Source organism: Haliaeetus leucocephalus, unplaced genomic scaffold, assembly GCF_000737465.1.
Source record: "Haliaeetus leucocephalus isolate CR32 unplaced genomic scaffold, Haliaeetus_leucocephalus-4.0 Scaffold598, whole genome shotgun sequence".
Taxonomy (NCBI): Eukaryota; Metazoa; Chordata; class Aves; order Accipitriformes; family Accipitridae; genus Haliaeetus; species Haliaeetus leucocephalus.
The window spans coordinates 481,434-500,158 of record NW_010973034.1 but is presented as its reverse complement, the minus strand read 5'-3'; the positions used below and the strand labels follow the sequence as shown (position 1 = coordinate 500,158).

General features: G+C 41.0%; 1 protein-coding gene across 1 annotated transcript in view; it reads right to left on the bottom strand.

Moving 5' to 3' along the window:
• Positions 1–4,064: 4,064 nt before the first annotated feature.
• The window catches only part of MCTP1 (multiple C2 domains, transmembrane 1), a 173,472-nt gene continuing 158,811 nt past the window's right edge, over positions 4,065–18,725 (bottom strand). The window contains exons 16-19 of the mRNA XM_010578028.1: positions 13,607–13,716; positions 10,327–10,436; positions 6,702–6,799; positions 4,065–5,597 (exon numbers count right to left, since the gene is read on the bottom strand). Coding sequence (XP_010576330.1) covers positions 5,526–5,597; positions 6,702–6,799; positions 10,327–10,436; positions 13,607–13,716 — 390 coding nt within the window. The 3' untranslated portion in view covers positions 4,065–5,525. The remainder of the gene's footprint in view (positions 5,598–6,701; positions 6,800–10,326; positions 10,437–13,606; positions 13,717–18,725) is intronic.

Sequence of the window (18,725 nt, the reverse complement as noted above, 5' to 3'; positions counted from 1 at the left end):
CAGGGCTCGCACCCCTGCGGGGAAGGAAAATATTTTTCACTTTTGTTACGCTATTTGTTCAGGAGGCAGTGAAAAATCTTCCTTTATGTTGCAACTCAAGGATAGACATGCACCGAGTAGGATGGTTTCTGAGATGTAAATTTTTGCAAATGGGAGAAATGGTCAGTGTGCTGCACCGTGAATTAGAGAGGCCAGCTCTATAGTGTGATAAAAACACCACTGGAAAATAGATTTCCCAGCAGTCAGTTCAGCAAAAAGCCAATCCCTTTTTCAGTTATCCTTTCGGTGAGATAGCGGCAGAGGCTCAGAGCAGCCTACGGGAGCTGCGCTTCAGATTAAAATGGGTCGGTGTCAACTGAGGATCTTCTGCTGGAAAATGTTCCACCTGTGTTAAACTACCAAGGCTACAAGTTAAGTTAAAACATTTTCCTCCTTTCTTTCAGTAATATCTAGGAATGGCGTGATACGACAAGATATTTGATATTTTAATTTTGTTTTCAAAGTTCTGGTACTTGTGGCAATTTCAACAGTATGCACTAAGTAAACACGGGACGATCCCAAGTCAGGTCTTGTTCTCTTCCGTGCAAATGCCCAGTGCTTAACGCTCCCTACAAATTTGACCATGGTTTTGCGTAGTCGTTCAATGTGTTTGACTTTTTTCTTTACTACTTTTTTGACTGGGGATCTTTCTTCATCAGTTGCGGATCCAAAAGGCTTTGGGGTTTTTGTGGTATGCCTAAAAAAGAGCATGTGCAACTGTGCAAGAAAAGTAAACTTTTAGGATGTTTCTTCATGTCAGGGTAAAGCAGGTCAGGCAATATTGACTTATTAAATTACTCCAGAAAATATTAATCAACACTCTTTAATCAAAATCTGTATCAACGATCAACATTTTAGGCTTTCCTGTAATCACCTGCTCCAATTTCAGTAAAAGTTGAGTGAGAAAAGCAGTTTTGAGTTTCTTTTGATTATATTAAACTGGGAAAACATTTATTACTGAATGACTCATAACTAAGGGTTTCAGGCTTCTGTATTGTGCAGCCTGAGCCACAAAAGATTTTGACATTTATATTTCATTCAGTACTAAGGCTGATGAGGAGAAAAACATGATTATACTCTTTTTGGCCCCTTTGGTAAAAGAACTGTTTCACACTTCCAGAAATTTAAGCTGGACACTCAAGATTCATCGATGGGAAATTTTTCCAGTTTGAAGTATGGCTAAATCTGACTTTGTTTGAGCATTAAATTCGTACAGAGAAAAAAAGAAATTATCTGAAAGTACAATGGCCTGTGCAATGGATAGTTTAAGATTTAATTCATTTTTTTGCACAATGATAGCTTATGGATTTTTTTTTTTAAGATCTAAAATCCTTAGTTTATGAGAAACAACCCTTGATTGATTACTATGACATGAAAGAAGCAGAAAACGTCTAATACCTCTTGCAGCAAGAAGCATCTAACCTCCTGACCTGACCTACGCTTGGTCACATCTTCCATGGCTGGCAGCAGCTGTGCTATGTAACTTTTTTCCCTTTTCCTGCGACAGAGGCTGCTCTTAAGAGAAGTGGCGTAGTATTCACAACAAAGGCCAATCGAAGCAGCTCGCCATATTTGCGATGCGGAGGAATATGGAGAGCTAAAGGTGGTTTAGGACAGCTACACTAGTCTTCAGGTATGAAGGCTCTTTTCTTTCTCTACCAAGTGCAGAGGGAGAGCACGGCCTCGAGGTGAGCCCTTGTGAATGTCTCTTTCTGGGTCTAAATGCCGTTCTCCAGGATACTTCTCATCCTCATTCCTTCTGCTTCGCCCTTAACTGATTCACCAGTTGCATGACCCTTTCAACCAGTTGCCTTTCACCCAATTCTCTAAGTGAGAGAGAACAGTATGCTTTGTTAAAGCCTTCACATTTTTCAGAGTTGATGTCTAAAGTAAGTTTGCATTTTATCTGGGAATAGTTTAATTTCCCCTTTGAGCATCTGAAGCTACACTCCTTTTACGTTATACCTTAATTAGGCAGAAAGCAATGGAGATCCAGTGTTCCACACTGAAAATAGCTATAATTGCAACTGTGTCTGATGTAAAAATTCACTTTTGTAAGATTTCAGAAAAATTCTGGAGGAGGAGGTATTTATCGAAAATTTGCAATACCGGTTTTGGTGGGGCGGTGGGGAGATGAGCTGCCTTTAATAGAAGCAGCTGTACAGCAATCTGGAAATTAGCCCAGTTGGGAGGAAAAAGTTTGTCCTCAAAAGAGAAGGCGGCTCAGAAATGAAAAGAAGTTTGTGCCTGGCTGTCAGCAAGACTCCTGCAGCCGAGCAAAGACAGGAGGCACAGGTAGAAGCTGCCCTTCTCCCGTGAGGTAGGGATCCCTGGCTGGTGGGCAGAGAGCTGCAAAGGTTTTATTATGTTTCCTGTGGCAGGTATGTGATCTGGTGCTGATGAGAGAAGTAATTTTTCCTTCCTCTCCTTTGCTTTGTGCTCTTGGGCTATCCTAGAATGAAATACTTCAGCATCATGTAGTACATTTGCTGGCAGGTCCAGCAGCTCCTCCTCTTGTTGGTAGAGCCTATGCTCTTAGGGCACACATTAGCAGATACACTGTACGCAGCCTGTTTAATTACTTTCTCATTATTCCACTGTTGTTTTTATTGCAACAGAAAAAACTTGGGTTTTATTCCACTGGGATTTAAAATGCTAAGTTACAGTACAGTAGCTCTTCAAGTTAAAGCTCATTGCTATTATGAAAAGCACTGAGTTGTTCCGTATTACAAAGAGAAACAGCTGTAAAACTAGAGTAAGCAAGCTCTGTACTGTGAGTTATCAGCAGAAATGTAACTAGAACCTCTCAGACAATTAGCCTTGATGGATCCTCAGCACTTTGACACCTACGTTAAGTGTGGACCCCAATTAAGTTACTCATTTTCACTGGACCCAAATAAAGTTGTTTGTCAAATTTTATTTTCCAAGAGCAGGAAGATCATGATAATGACCATGAGATGAATTATTCTTTCATGATTTTTTATGAATGTACAAGTTGCTTGGGAATAAAACCTGGCAAATCTAAGAAGTTAGAAATTGACTTCAGAACCAATCTGGAAATGGAAGATATGTTGAAATATTTACAGCATAGGGCAGGACTGATTCTTTACAGAGGCCTCCCACACAAAGCAGAGTAAATGCTCTGGGTTCACTGACAAATTATTTTAAAATGTGATTTTAAAATGTCCCATTGAGGCAGAAGAATCATATTTAATTGACATGTATTCTTAGCCTTGCCTCTGTGCATTATATTTTCAGTGAGATGAATTTTGAGTGACTGAGACATTAAAAGTAGTTCATTATTTTTCATCAAACAGATGTTTTTCTCCCCCTGCCCCCTCCACCTGCATGTTTTGGGGCTTAAAATACTGAAATCCTGCACACAGAAATATGATGTTTTCATTCACTTGCCCTCCACACCACTCATGGGAAAACGATAGCATAGGACTTCAAAGAAAGAGGCTTCCTAATACCTAGTAGAGAGATGCTTAAAACTGTGTTTAATGCTGTAAATGTGTATAACTAACTAATTCAGACATTACCACCAAAGTAGACATTTGAAATTTGAGTACAGAAAAAAAACACAACAGGAAATCACACGCAGACTCATGGGCAACATTATGAAGGTACAAGGCTTGCAGTGTATCAAAGAACTCTGCAAAACTGACAACTGGCAACAAACATTCGCACACTGTCAAGTCAAAAGTTTGTTTTTTTTAAACAAAATAGGCTCATCCGTGATTCTGACTTCATCAATAGTATGTTGCTCTTCAGGCAGCATATAGGGAAAAGGTGGTTACACAGGCTTCGCAAATAAATTGTTTTAAAGTCATGATGTAACAAGAGCATATTTAGGTCCAAGACTTTCTGCAGAATGGTCATTCGATTGGCATTCTTTCAAACATACAGGCAGAAGGATTAAAATAACCATCACATCAGAAACCAGCTATCAACTTATCTGTAAAATAAACAAATCCAGGATGGTCTTTCATGAGCAATGCAGCTAACATATAATTCTTTAGACAAATATATATACATTTGCTTGCAAAGTATTTCTAAATAGTATTTTCAAAAAGTATTGTTAGAGTAGTGCAATATAACTTTATCAGCAGTTGCAACCAACGAGAGGTAACCCAGAGAGAACCGCAGGAACAGCTCCTCTCGAGGATGCAGTCCTGCCGTTCTCCCCTGGGCAAAAATCCCCTTTAACGTCACCGGGAGCTACGACTAAGAGCTGTGCACGGGTAGTCCCTTAGGAATGAAATCTCTGCTCACTACACGGGGAGCCGAGCGTGGAAGTCTACATGCAGCTATCAGAATATATCCCCAAGTACTCGTTATGCAGTGGCCACTAAGACATTTGAAATGTAAACGTTTCTCATCTATGTTCCATGTAATTTATAAAATAATGCAGTTTCCATGCAGTAGGGCACAATCGTATCAGAAGAACTGACTACATTGTTAGCTAAGGAAATAAAACCGGTATATCAGTTTTACCACAACTGCATTTTTTCCTCTACACTATATTTCACATTGGTAACAGGTAACGTGTTATATCATAAAGCGTATTAATATGATCTTGTGATTTGAAAGCAAAAACATTTTCTGCAAGATTTCCATATTAAAATAGTTATGTGCACAAAAGGTGTTCATAGCATGACACCCAAAGCAACATGGACTTAGTTTGATAGTATTTCCATTACAGCAGAACTATGAACTTCATTCACTGAACTATGTAGTACAAATGAAGATTACTGGGTACATATAGAAAAATCAGATAGGCAATCAGTTACAAACCTGGCAGTATTTTTGAGAGAGACAGAGATTTTTAGGTCTTATAATGGAATGATAAAAACGGCAGGAACTTCTTTTGGGAGCTCCAGGAAGAGATTTGCACTTGGTGTTTCTCATTGTCTTATAAGCAGCCCTACTGCACAGGAAAATGTTGCACCAGGAGTTAACATCAGGGTCTGGAGTTCAAAAAAATCTGCTAAAACTTAAGTGCAGTAGGCTCCACTACATTGTATTTCTCTTGAAATGTATAAAACATAGAAAATCGTAATGGTGACTTACTGGATAAAAATATTAATGCTCACAAATAAAATCTGACTGAATTTTTGAGTCAGATTTAAATTTACACCTTTTGTAGATTTAGTCGGCATGATTTGAGTATTTCAGGTATCTTTGACCATCAAGTAGCAGTGCATATTTACCATTTTAGATTGATTCCTTTAACGTGTTATGCTGTTTCTAACAAGGCTTTCAAACAGCAAAAACTCTACTTGAAACCTTCGTCAAATGTGTCTTTACAGTGCGAAATATATCTTCAATGAGAAATGCCTTTTTACAATATTTACAAAATCTCCCCATTAGATAAAAAGGCAAAATAAATAAAAAGCTTAGAGAAAGGAAATGCTGCTTAGGCTGTAGGCTTTTTCTTTTATCTTCCCCCAGCAGATGCTAGTCTCCTCAACACGTGAAGTTAGCTAGCCAGGATTGTTTTTCTTCCTCTTGCTCGGGCTGTGACTGGGATCTTGTTTCAGTTCATGGTATTGCACCTGTTTAAACACAACGTTCAGAAAGAAACCAGTCAGGTGGCGCTTGCTAGAAAAAGGAAGATTTCTATTTTTTTTCTAAGGCAAAAAAAAGAAAGAAAAAGAAAACTATCCCCCCTGCAAACTTCATGGCATCTGCACCTATGGTTCAACAACAACAGAAGGATAGGTCTAGAGTAAGAAATAAAAACAGCATTAGGAAAACCCTGCCGGGAAGTAACACTGTGTGCTGACGTAAACTTTAAGAAGGCTACTTTTTTGTTTTCTCCATGAGCTCTAACAGAGAATGAACAGTATCCTCTTTAATGAATTGGATGAATATTCTCTGCGATATTTAAAAACTTGCTTATTTTCAAAGGCCTACCACAGGGGTGATCAGATTCAGAGTGGGCACGTGCACCTGTATCTCCTATTTATACCAGCTCTGAACCGAAACCGTTACCTAGAAATATGAGAAGTATATAATCTTTGTGATACCGGAGGTGATTTATGTGCCTGACTTTATCTTAAAGCTTGCACCTTCTCAAGAGATTGTGTACCGCATTACAACAGCTTGTAATTCATAACCAGACTATTGTTATAGGAGTTTATGAGCACAGCTGAACTGTGGCCACAGCAAAAACTCTCACCCCAGGGAAGGAAAGGCTGAAGTGCTCTCAGAGTGCTGCCACGGCAGAGTGGTGGGCAAAGCCGCCCACCGCTGACTCCGCATCGGTGCAGCTCCGTTCACAATTCGACCCTCCCGTTCGCTCCCTCTCCGCATGTCCCCACAGCCTCACCTCCAGCCTTACCCCCATCAGTTTCACATGGTGCTTAATACCAACTCTAGCACCTGCTACCGCCTCCCAAATACTTGTCTTTTTACTGATTGCCCCTGCGGATCCTCCAAGGCACAGCCATGTAGTGGCTAATTCCTCACTGCAAACAGTCTAGCAGCCTCCTTAAGGTTCACGGACTATCCTCAGCTTGAGTTTGAAATTTCTGTGTGTCAAAGGATATAACGCTGAATCAAAATAATCGCTTTAAAATTTGTTTAAAAACCCCAGAAATTCCTTATGCTGCATATCAAATTAACTACCGTAAGGACACTTTAAAAAATATACACACCACTTGCACATCTGAAGGAACTCTGGACAGAAAGTCAAGTAGCTCATTGTTATCAATTGCGTACGGACTTCGAAGCTTCTTTGTAAATTTATTGATGCCTGCAAAGGTGAAAGTTCAAATGTTACTATCATAATTTTTTTATAAAGATACATCTTTGGCAAAGTTCTAAAAAAGATTTTAGGATCCATTTCAAAGTCTGACATTAGCACTGAATTAATGAACGGACGCACTGTAAACTCAGGCTATAAAAGTCAGAATCTGCTGCTGTGGTTCCCCCTGCTTCAAAATGCCAAAGTTGTAGGGACATTTTCAAATTCCTCCAATACTTTTTTTTGAAAGTAACAGAAACTGTGGTTATTATGTGGAGGTTGCAAAAAGGACAGGAATAAAGTGTACTCCATTTCTGTAGTGCAGAGGATGAGCAGTAATGGGCTTAACTGCATGACACAAGATTCAGGTTAGACACAAGGAAAATCTTCCAGAGGCTACAGATGGTGAAGCATGTAGGAAACACTGAAGTCTGCATCAGGTGAAGGCTTTAGGAGGAGTTTACACAAACCTCCGCCCTGGAATGACAGACACAGACAAGCTGATGGCAGTGCAGAGAACAGATGCGATGTCTCCCTTAGGCATCGTGGTCTTACCATGCCTATTGACAATTAGTGTTCAGAAGCACCAGGAAAATCCTCCCCAAACTACGCAGGAAGCAGGCTTTTAAATTAGACTCATTTTCTTATCATTACATACGGGGTCAGATTCACAGACTTTTCATGTGAGAACCTTGTTCACGGGCTTTGGGAACACACGTCTAAAACATGGGCAGGAACGGTACAAACTGCACTGACTCTCATGTGAGTGGGGGAAAGGCTGGACAGCATTAAAAATGTGCTGTTCTGTGTAATTTATCCAGGCTGTATCAGAGATAAGATAACACAGTTCATCCTCCACGAAGCCTTTGGTGGCCAGGCCTTTCAGAAAGCTTTAGCAAGGACATAAAGCTTCGGGACGGAGTACGCAAGCTGAAGTCTCGATAACACCCACGGCCTCTCACTGCATGAACGCTCAGTTCTGTGCTGTAGATAGGAGATGCTGCCATCCCTTTATCTGGTTATTGAACAGTGAGCGTTGAGAAAGAATATCTGAGATTCAAACACCTTTGTTTAAGAAGATCCTTTGCATCAGCAAGTGACTGAGAAATTCAAGGTCTACCCCACCATTTGCTGCATGTGGCCATTGGATCACCCACGGGTGAATTCAGGAGTCAATATGGCCTCACCTTGTCACATCTAATAAAGAAAATTATCAGTCACCCCATGAAAGTGAATGCATAGATAAATCATGGTCAAGGTTCAAGAAAAGAAAAGCGCTGAACAGATGAGATGGGACACTGCAGAGGAAGTAAAAGACAACAAGGGGATCAGGTCTTTTGCAAAAGCTTGAAAAATTTTTAATTAAAATAATTTTCTTTATACTCTTTTCCACCTAAAGAGCTGCAGCAGCTACCCGGACTCTGCACTCTTGAGAATGGAATTAGAGCGCAGAGGCTAACACACCATGTGTTTCAAGCACCAGTAGTCTCCATGAGGAGAATCATGGCCAGGCGGGAAAGAACTCAGAATTTCTTGCCAGGGCAGGCTAAAAGAGGCAGTCCCTATGGAGGCACAGAAGAAAGACAGCTATGCAGAAGACCAGCCATAATATGGAGGAATTTTCATATAAAAAGCCCTGCCTTTCCAAAGAACGAAATGGACAGATGCTGCTACAGACCAGCTCAAACTTTCCTATGGACAAAAGTCAGACAACAGAGGTCATTCGCTCCAAGTGCAGGATGGACGAATGGGTTGAAGGAATGTATATACATGGGGGAGGCTAGAGACACACAACAGCGGAGAAAAGAGGCATGTGTTTGGAATACTGTGTTTTTTGAAGGGACAGCTGCTCGAAGCTACACGCAGTGCATCGTGGCTTTGTGCAAATGCATTTCACAGCGAGGAGGTCTGGACTGCTGGAGCTGCAGCTATGCAGTACCTGGCTGGTGTCCTGGCACGATGCAAGACAAATAGGTCCCTCAAGAAGGGATCCCCAGACACCTGCTGAACAAGAAGCCACCTGCACTGAAATGCAGGAGAAAAACATGGACCTGAAACCTCCAGTGAACAAAAGTTCTTGAAGATGTATCTAGATAGGCTAGAGGACCTGGGGGCAGGGAGGGGAGAGATGGAGGAAAAGAGAGCAACGTGCATTTACACGAATTTGTGCTTATGTTATCCATCTGTGGTTTGGGAGCCATGGACTCTGGTTTGGGAGCCATGGTGTCCAGTTTGGGAGTCGAGGCTCTGGCATCCCTGAAACAGAGACATTTCTGGGAGAGTGTGACCCCTCACAGTGTTTTCAAACAACAGTGCTGACTGCATAGTTTTGTGGGTCTCGGAGGGATATTAGAATCTCAGGTTCTTGCAGGAAAACAAGGAGATGTTATGAAAGCAAGCGTACAAGATGCCAGCTCTGTCCGAAAAACAACAGAAAAAGGACATAGAGCAAGTACTTCAAACTTCAGTAACAGGAGGCCTACCATCTTGTGTACACTGGGAAGAAGGAAATTTTAGGAACAAACTATGAGTTTGAGTGCACCCAAGTGACATAGGGTATGTGGGGAATAAGTGAAATTCCTAGACAGGAAAAGACACTTGCTTCTTTTAGTTCCATCAGAAAATTTTTTGCTCAAATCCTCCATACTGCTTTTCCTCCATTTTGTATATTCTGCTACATTTATTTGTGAAGACTCTGTAAGAATATTGCTAATGCTGACTGATATATAACAAATACATTCTTTGGAGTCAGTTCAATGATTTTATGTTGTCTCTTGAGTTCAGAAGTTTTTACAAAGTCAAGATTGTTATTCTTTTCCTCAGAAAGAAAATCTAGCCACAGATTTAATTGAGACAGTGCTCTTCACAAGTCTGCACTACTGAATAAGAGTACAGCTGCTGGTGGTGCGAGATGTATAAAAAATGTACAAATGAAAACTTGAAGCATTATTTACAACAGATGTGGTAACGGTAGCTGTTTAAAATCAGTATAAAGAATAAATATAAGGACAAGCAGTGAGAGCTTGGATCAATCACAATCCCACCCCCCTGCCCCCCCCCAGTTTCTGTTCATTATCAACCAGCCAAATACCACATATACCTTTCTGTCCAACTAAAGGTGACCCTTTAAACAGGTTTCTTGTTGCTATGTTTACATACGCTTTCACAAGATAAAGTACTGCAGTAAAAAAGGCATATTGTCCTAAATGCACTATATAGATTGAAATGCCTCTGTTTGTGTATAAGTGGTGAAAATAAATCAGAGTAATATCTAGACAAAGCTACACTTTGATATATGAAGAATCCTCATGGCTACATGTTTATAGTATGATGAAGTCTAGAATGCCAGCCAAGAAAAATGCATTTTGCAGGTGGGCCTAAATCTTTACGCAGTTGTGATTTTTAACTAACCTGTCTGTTTCCATCATGGGGCAGCTTCATGACCATAAATACAGAAAAGTACTGACAATGTAAGTCATCCCTTAAAAACCAGTTTTTTCTAAATGGCACAGACAGTTAAAAAAGGCTTTACTTACCCCAGACAAGGACAATGTATCTCAGCGGAATGAAATACAGGATGATGGTGAACACGGAGAGGGCAACAATTGCCAGCCAGCTCAGGAATGGGACAGTCCAGTTGAATGTACTAAAAGAAAAATTAACAAAAGCCAGAACTGTGGTCACCCGACAAAGCCAATGAAAGAACAAATAACAGGCAGGACAGGGGAAAAAGTGCCAGTTTCCACCAGTGAGAAAAAATCGAGACTACAAATGAATGCGTGGATGCTGGACGTCAGGGTGAGCTTGGGCTTGGACCCACTCCCAGTGGAAGTGACAGGAGGTCCTGCCTGCTGAGTGGCACCTCTCCTGGCCCAGCTGTGCACATCTGTCAGAGGAAGCACTGCCTTGCTTTTTGGAAATGTCAGTGCCCACTCCCAATTTCAGCATCAGGCAAAACACACTCAGTTCCTTACTCCCCACACGCACTCGCACAGGCAGCCCAGATTCCCTTCTTCAATTCCAGTGCAGAGGTAGGATATAATAGTTAGAGGAGTACTGCTAAGGCTTTCTGTTTTATCTCTTCCCTACTCTACCGTAAGGACAGCACAAGCAGTTGAAGGCTGAGCGGGGACCTTCCCCTCCACCCGATGTATACGTGCACTCCCTGGGCAGGCACCCTTCTGTCTTGGGGGGCACATCAGGAAAAGGCAACTGTGTGGGTATGCAAAGCTGGACACTCATCCATGCACCTGAGAAGGAGAGGGTTAGGGAAAAGGAGGGGGCAGAGCAGTCGGTCCTGAAGATAGGGATAATGCAACAGCACTCGATTAAGGAAGGAAATAAAAAAAAAAGGGGGGGGGGGGGGAGAAAAAGAGGGGAGGGGAAAAAAAGGAGGGAGTGGCATAAGATAAAGTACATTGCAGGAAAAGCAAAGAAAAACTTTATCTTCCAGATACAATATAATAAAGATTATTTCTTAATGGATAAAGGAAGAGAACTTCTGGGATCCCACCAGAGTTTCAGGACATTGCCTGTCCAAAAAAGCCCCAGATTAAAACGTCGTCATTAAGGGTCCCAAACTCTACATTGTGATAAAAAACTGCTGGTCACCTCATTTTGCAGAGGTCGAGATGTGGGCGGAGAGGAAGTGAAAGCTAACGAGTCTTGAAACAGCTGTGCTGTGGCTCTCCAACCTCTGTGTGCAGGGAAGAGAGAAAGACCAGATGGCCAATATGTATGTACACACACACACACACACACACACACACATATATGTATGTCCCACAGGAATGCTGGTTAAAGGGAGCTTGGCTCAATGGGTTTGTTCCATGAAGGCACCACCATGTCAAAAGTGTTGCATGACATTTATCCAGAAGGAAAATGTGGCTTTGGCTCTAAATAGCCTGATGATACTCTTTAAAGTATTACCACTAGCTACATCCCCAATCAGTGTGATTACATTATTTTGGCTTCTCTGGCTGAATAATTGCAATTATCTGAATTGCTAGCCATATTTTTCATAATGAGCTCTGGCTTCCTGTGTTTATTTGTCTTCTTTTCTCCCTGGCAATTTTGACATGTCTCCAGAGTGAACATTATGTTAGTGTCACTTGGTGTAGGATCACTCCCTTTCTCCTCAGGGGACACCTGCTCTTTTCCCCTCTTCTGCATGCATTTGGGATGAACAGAAGGTTGAGGGTCTGCTCATGTTCCTGTGACTCGGCTTTGTGCAATGGATCACAGACACACCATGTGTGGGAACACTGGCTCCTCACTTAGCAAACCTCCTTATGTGCTGTGTTAGCACAGCATTCAGTACAGGTTTCCCATTATAGTTTTAGGAACAAATTACAAAGATTTATAGGAAGATTTGGTCTCACTCAGTTTAGAAAATTCTGTTGCTCTCATCTGGTATATAATAGAACAAACACTACTTCCAAAATGCACAATTAGAAAAACTTAATCATCAAGACAACTTCCACGAACAGCCTTTTGATAAAAGACTTCTTTCAGAGACCGGCTCATTTTGCTTGTCTGGAAAACTCGTGCAATATAACGTGCTTGCACCTGCCTCTGCTGCTGTGAACACGGTCTGCCTGGAAGTGTCCCCACAGGAATGTTTCCCAGCCTTTTCTATTAGGGGCTTTGCTCTCAAACACATAAACAGCAACCTCTTCTTCATCCTGATGCTGATAGGTTTGCCATTGCTGATAGATTTTGGGGGAAAAAAAAAAAAAAAAGCAGAACAGCATGAGAGACAATCCTCATGTTTCCTGCGGGCTGACCTCCACCCAATGCATCAGCTTTCTAAAATTCACTTCCAGAAGCCAGTATTTAATTTTGGGGCCGTACCCGTTGCACAGGCTACGGTCTCGTAGGTGTGGAACACCAACGCACCGCGGACGGCACCGGCGGTGGACGAGACCGGTGCCTGGTGCTCCCGGATTGCACCCAGAAGAAGGGAACACGCGGCTTTAACTCTCCTGCGCGTCTCAATGGAAATTTTGCAGCAAAACTTCTTGCGAAGGTTTTCTGGCTCGGCGTGGCTCCCGGGTCGTCTCTCTGCCTTTCCCCTCTGCCCGCGGTGGAGAGGCAGTTGCAAAGGCACTGGTCCCAGCTTCTCCTCCGGCGAGGATGAGATGCTTTCAGCTTTCGAGGGGCAGAAAGCCAAATTAATCCTGTCCCGGCGTCGCAGCTGACGGCTGGAAGATGTCTTTCTGGAGCTCATTCGATCGCAAATAATAAACCTTACGCTGCTGTTCACTGACCACGCCAAAAATGCACAAAACTTCCTGCAGTACATCTCAGAAACTCTCTTGCTTAAGGCCTACGTTTGTTGGCAATTCTTATATATTGTGTATTAGGTGTTAAAAATTACAAATACTCTAGAAGGAAAGGTTTTTCTAACTCATGTAAATACAACACATCCAGCAACTGAACATATGCACATCTTTAAAACCTGAAACCCCTGTTCAGCTCTGCTTATTTCCTTTATCAAAGCTTTATTTTTCATTATGACTTTTAACTACTGTTAGGCCTTGCAACAAGATTCTCTTTCTTCAAAGCCTTAGTTCTGAGTTTTCTCCCAAACTAATATATTTCTAAATTCCAAAATTATTATGACAGGATTTTCATTAACTGAGGCCCCCCACAAAGCAAATATAGGTAAGTTTCAACAACAGACCATCCAAAACTGGAGGTGTTCCCCCCCCCCCCAAAAAAAAAAAAAAAAAAAAGGGCAAAACCTTTGGTACCACACTTGGAAAAAATATGAACACTATTGGAGAGCAATCCAGCACCTGTGTCAGCACTTACTTCTTGATCCTTTCTCCGAAGGAAGCCACTTCATCAAGGATATTCTGGACACTGACACACACCTCCTGGATGGCATAAAGTCTGTTCATAAATCCTTTTTTTTCACTGTCCTAAAGAAAAGAATAGGAGTGGTTGAATAAAAGAATTTCTGACTGTAGGAAAAGGACTATGTATCCATCAGTTAAGTTTCAAAAGTACACGTTAGAGAAACACCTAAAAGTAATTGGTAAAACCTGGCAATCTGAATTGTTTTCTTGTCCTTTAAGCAGTGCATATTGATAATAAGTATATTTTAGTATATATGCTGATCACCACACAATTTTGTTTGTCATTGCACTAGTTTCTAAATACATATTTCAGTAAGTCAGGTCTCTGGTTTATAAACGTGTTGCAGGTGCCAACCTCATATGTTGTGCGCTCTTTCAAGTGATAAGAGTCAAAAGGTGGAATACGGGCAGTTTGTTGAATTGTTGGTTCTTGCACTGTTGTAGGCACCAGGAAGATAAACATTCCTTGTAGAAGGCACTGAGCAAGGAACCAGAAACACCTCAGCTCCTACAGGGACAATCCCTCTGGCTCCAATATGTGTTTAAGTTGTCAGACGTACCCGTGCCCCCGCATCATCACCTATTCTACCTTCCTGCTTGGCCAGTGACCACACGCTCTCCCTCTCTCTCCTTACTAATATTTTAATTTTACTAAATTTTCCTTACTAATATTCAAGTGTTGCTATGCATGAAATATGTGGGAGATGTAACTGACTGCCTTTACAATACGATTAGTGCAGCCTATGGCTCCAAAAGCATACAAAGTGCCAGCCATGGACAAAATGAAAGATGCAGGGGAGGTGTCATTGTGAGAAGTAATTTAATTACCTCCTTACTTTCTCAGGTTTCTATACACTATTGGGCTTTTATTCACAAAGCCATCGATTTATAGTGATGCAAAAGTCTAACCATAATTTCACTTTTGTTAAGTTTGTCAAGATTCTTTGTGCCCCTAAAAATGTGGGGTTTATTTCAAAAAAAAGAGTGACCATTTGTCCCTCAAAAGCAGGAACGACCCTCACTACGTTTTCTGGGGTCTTTGATAGACTTGCCATCAGTGAATGCTGTCCTTCTTTCTGCCAACTCAAGGAGACTTTGCCTCCTAGAAAAACCCAACAAGGTGTTGCTCGGGTACATCAACACGCTCCATGGACCATTCCTCAACTGGGCCTCCTCCCACTCTGACGACCTGTTCTTTTTTCCCCCAAAAGCTCTCTATCTCTAAACCCAGATAGACTGCAGCATCAAATCCATGCAGAGCCAACAGCACTCTCAAAACAATGCTGTGTTAGGTGGGACTAAAATGAAGCATCACCATGGGAAAAAAAAAAGACAATTTCACTTCATTTTTTCCCAGACTACACAAGTCAAAAGTTTATGTTCAACATTTCCAATGGATTGATGACATATTACCCTATTTAGCTAGAATGTGATTAGTGTTTTGTCAAAATAAGAAATGGAAAGAAAAATATTCCAGATCAGCAAAATATTTGATAAAAAAAGTTGTTCAACATTTTGCCATCACAAACCATACAATATAACAGTCTCTGTAATTGACTCCAAAGTCCAGCACCTAAGAAATTAGCATATGTTGCATTTAATTTTTCTTTTCTTCTCCTGATGCTTAATTAGCAGACAGTATATGGATTCACTCATTTTGTCTTAATAAACTAGACTGGATGAGGAAAACATCAATTTAACATTTAATCACCTGAAGTTACTTCAGCGACACTGGTTCTGCAACTATGTTGTCAAGATTTCTTGTGAAGACCTTGAAAGTATTTAGCTACAGAACACAGACTGTCTAAAAATAAACAAACATCAGACAGACAGACAGACAGACAGACACAGACGGCAAAACTACTTCCAGTGACTGAGTGTAATTTAGAAAACCAAACACTTCAGAGACAGCAAAACCACCAGTTTCTCAGCAACGTGAAAGAGCTTATGTTCTCAGTTAAGATTAATAATTATTCATATCATGAAGAAATCTTTTTTTTTTGAGGATGACCATAACTGCAACCACTGCTGTCAACCACATCCAGTGCTGCACAGCAACACTGAGTCATTTGTGAAGTTATTTCCTTAATATTTATTACATTCTTGAAGCCTTGGCAATGACAACATTATTGTCCTCGGCTACACAGCTTCTGAGGAGGTGCAGCATATATCCAGTGTGTTTCATTTGTCATCAGGAAAGAGATACCTGCTCTATTCCTTCATGTAAAACACATACTTCTAGTACAGGAGAAATATGAAAATAATCTGTTTTCTCGTATAGTAGAAGTGAACAATAAGCCATACAGAAATCACAGGTATTTTTCTGCTTTTCAAAAATCTATACACTTTGCTTCTTCAGTTTCATTTAACAGATTCTGCCCTCTCTGTAAAGTTATCTTGATTTATAATTAACTTGTGCGAGAAAAGAATTATGTCACTGTAACAAAACCAGTACCCTTTGTGACATCTCCAGAACTCAACTAGAATTACATTCAGAGGTCCTGAGGCTGTTTTTCTTTACAAACATTTTACAAGACAAACTTGTACCTTTTTTTGAAAATACATCTGTTTTAAATCTTTCCCCTAAAAAAACCCCACAAAAAAGCCAAAGACAGAAAGAGACAGAGAAAGAATCACTATTCCCACCCCCCCTGCACTTTCTGAGCTTAAAGAAAATTTGTTGACATACTCTCAGGCAGGAATAGACAAAACAGCACAGGAAAGAGGAGGCGGTCAGAAGGATCAGGGTTCGGCTTTGCTTAAACTAATTCCACATGCCCCACAACTATTAGCTGTTTTTTATTTCCTGCTCCAAAGATTTGTGGAGAAAATAATCTGAGCTAGGGAAAAGCTGCACTTAACTTTCTTCCAGCAAGATGCTGTGTTAGCAAATACAACATATGAGCCACCTTGAGCAAACCAAGGTTCTTAATAATCCATTTTTTAAACACTACTGGTATTTCCTTTCCAAAGAAAGATGAGCTGTGACTGGAATCAATTTCATCATTTGTATGGCTACAGTTGCCAAGTTTCTGGAAATAATTGCCATTTAAATAGTAGATAAAATTTATTATACAAAGCTAACAACAGCTTTATTACTATTTAATTTTCATTATTTGTTTGTTTGCAGTAGGCTTAAGGTATCTGAAAAGCAAGATGTTTGATAGGGGATGGCTTTAAACATAAACTGTGAAAGCAAAGTCAAATTGATGTTGATAGTCTGACTTGAATTTTCAAAAGGGAATGAACCCAAAGTAAAGACTGAGACCACGTCCTCCTCCTCCTCCTTGATAGGAAATTGTAGATTACAGATTGATATACTGCTTGGCCAATAATAATACTAACTCTTGTATACTGACTTTTAGCCATAACCATACTTTACGTTTGGTAAAACCAAAGCAAAACAAACTAAATGACTGGCTCTAGACTGTGTGGAACTAATTCACATGAAACCTTGAATACAACCCATGTTGTCTGAATCTCTTTATTCAGCGGACTATGCTTCCAATCCCATGATAAGATAGGGTTATTTAGGAAAGGATTATATCTTTAGCCCCCAAACTCTCTCTTCTCTAGGTTAAAGTGCCTTTAAAAACCAAACATTGCAGAAGACAGGAAAAGCTGGAGAAATAAATAAGCCAGACTCAAAATTAAACTTTGTTAAAGTTAATGGAGTGAAGCCAGGAAAAAAAAAGAGCTTTAAGTGAAAGGAGACGTTTTTAGTACAGAGAATAAAGCTCTGAATATTTTATGGTGGATAACTGTCTTATTAATAACTGCTAAGTTGCAGAAAAAGGCACAGATCATAAAACAAAAAATCATAGGATAGTTTCAAGAATAGAAGTAAATTTTGAAATTTTTAGGAGATGCTGTCTGGGAAAGACAGAGGCTCCAGATGGATCTTCCAAAAACACCCCTTGTTGCCCAAGCTGGTATGATAGAGCACCTCTGTACAAACCAAAGCGACTGAGACAAAGCCAGACTAACTTGTGGTAGGTACAGAGAGAGGATGTGAAGCCACCACTGAGAGCAGGAGCATTTGCCTGGTGTGCTGTAAGTGCTACAGTCCTGTCGCTTGGCCACCAGAAGACACATGCGCTCTTCTTTGCTTGTGTCACGCTGGACTACCTGTGGCCACAAAAGCATCACCCTGCAGCTATCGGTGAGGAACCCCTCTAATCACTCCTTCACCTTTAGTAACAGACCTGTAAATCTCTATTACTTGAATAGAAAAATACTACTTCTATGAGGAAACACTGTAGATTAGATTATTTCAACTAATAATTGGTCTCCAAAGCAGAGTCCATCCATTGGCCCCATGTTGTCTCCTGGCACGAGTCTCAGCCATGCGCAGGGCTGCAACACCCTGGTAGACCTCCCTTTGGAGACTAACGAAGTAGACCCAGAAGCGTCAGTAGGAAATGCATTAGCCCTTTACCGGCAGGATTCATTAGTAACTCCCAGCGAGGGCATACAGACACCGACTGTTGAACACTGTCCTATGGTCTGGCCGCTGCTCAAAAACCTGTCACTGGGGATTAATGGCCTCAGCAATTACCTCCCAGACTCTAACCTCTGCTTTCTGGGAAGGTCACTAAGAAGATAGTAAGCCAACACTATTCCAGCTCTGGAGGCGTTTGATCTCCTCCAGGTCTTCTGCACCCCTATCAAAAGGCTTCAGATCTGGTGATAGATACACGGGTGAGTTATTATTTTATTATCCTCTCAGAGAAATGGAAAGAGGTCAGACAACCATGATGCTACTGTTATCTTAAAGCTGACTGTGGAAGTGCGATCATGAGGTAAAGCTGAATGGTCTACAGGACCTGGAAATGTGCGTGGAGTGACCTGAAACTGGCCTCCTCCATTAAGTCAATAATTAACTGGGAAGGCCAGGTTGTTTTAACCACTCTTCCCTTGTGAAGGCTGCCACTTGTGGAGTACCACAACCATCTGGTCTTGCCACTTCTTAAGGTGAAAAAGTATGGGAAGACTCTTGGAGACATTAAAACCTTTCAGAAGGACCTGTGCTGGTTTTGGCTGGGGTAGAGTTAATTTTGTTCATAGTAGCT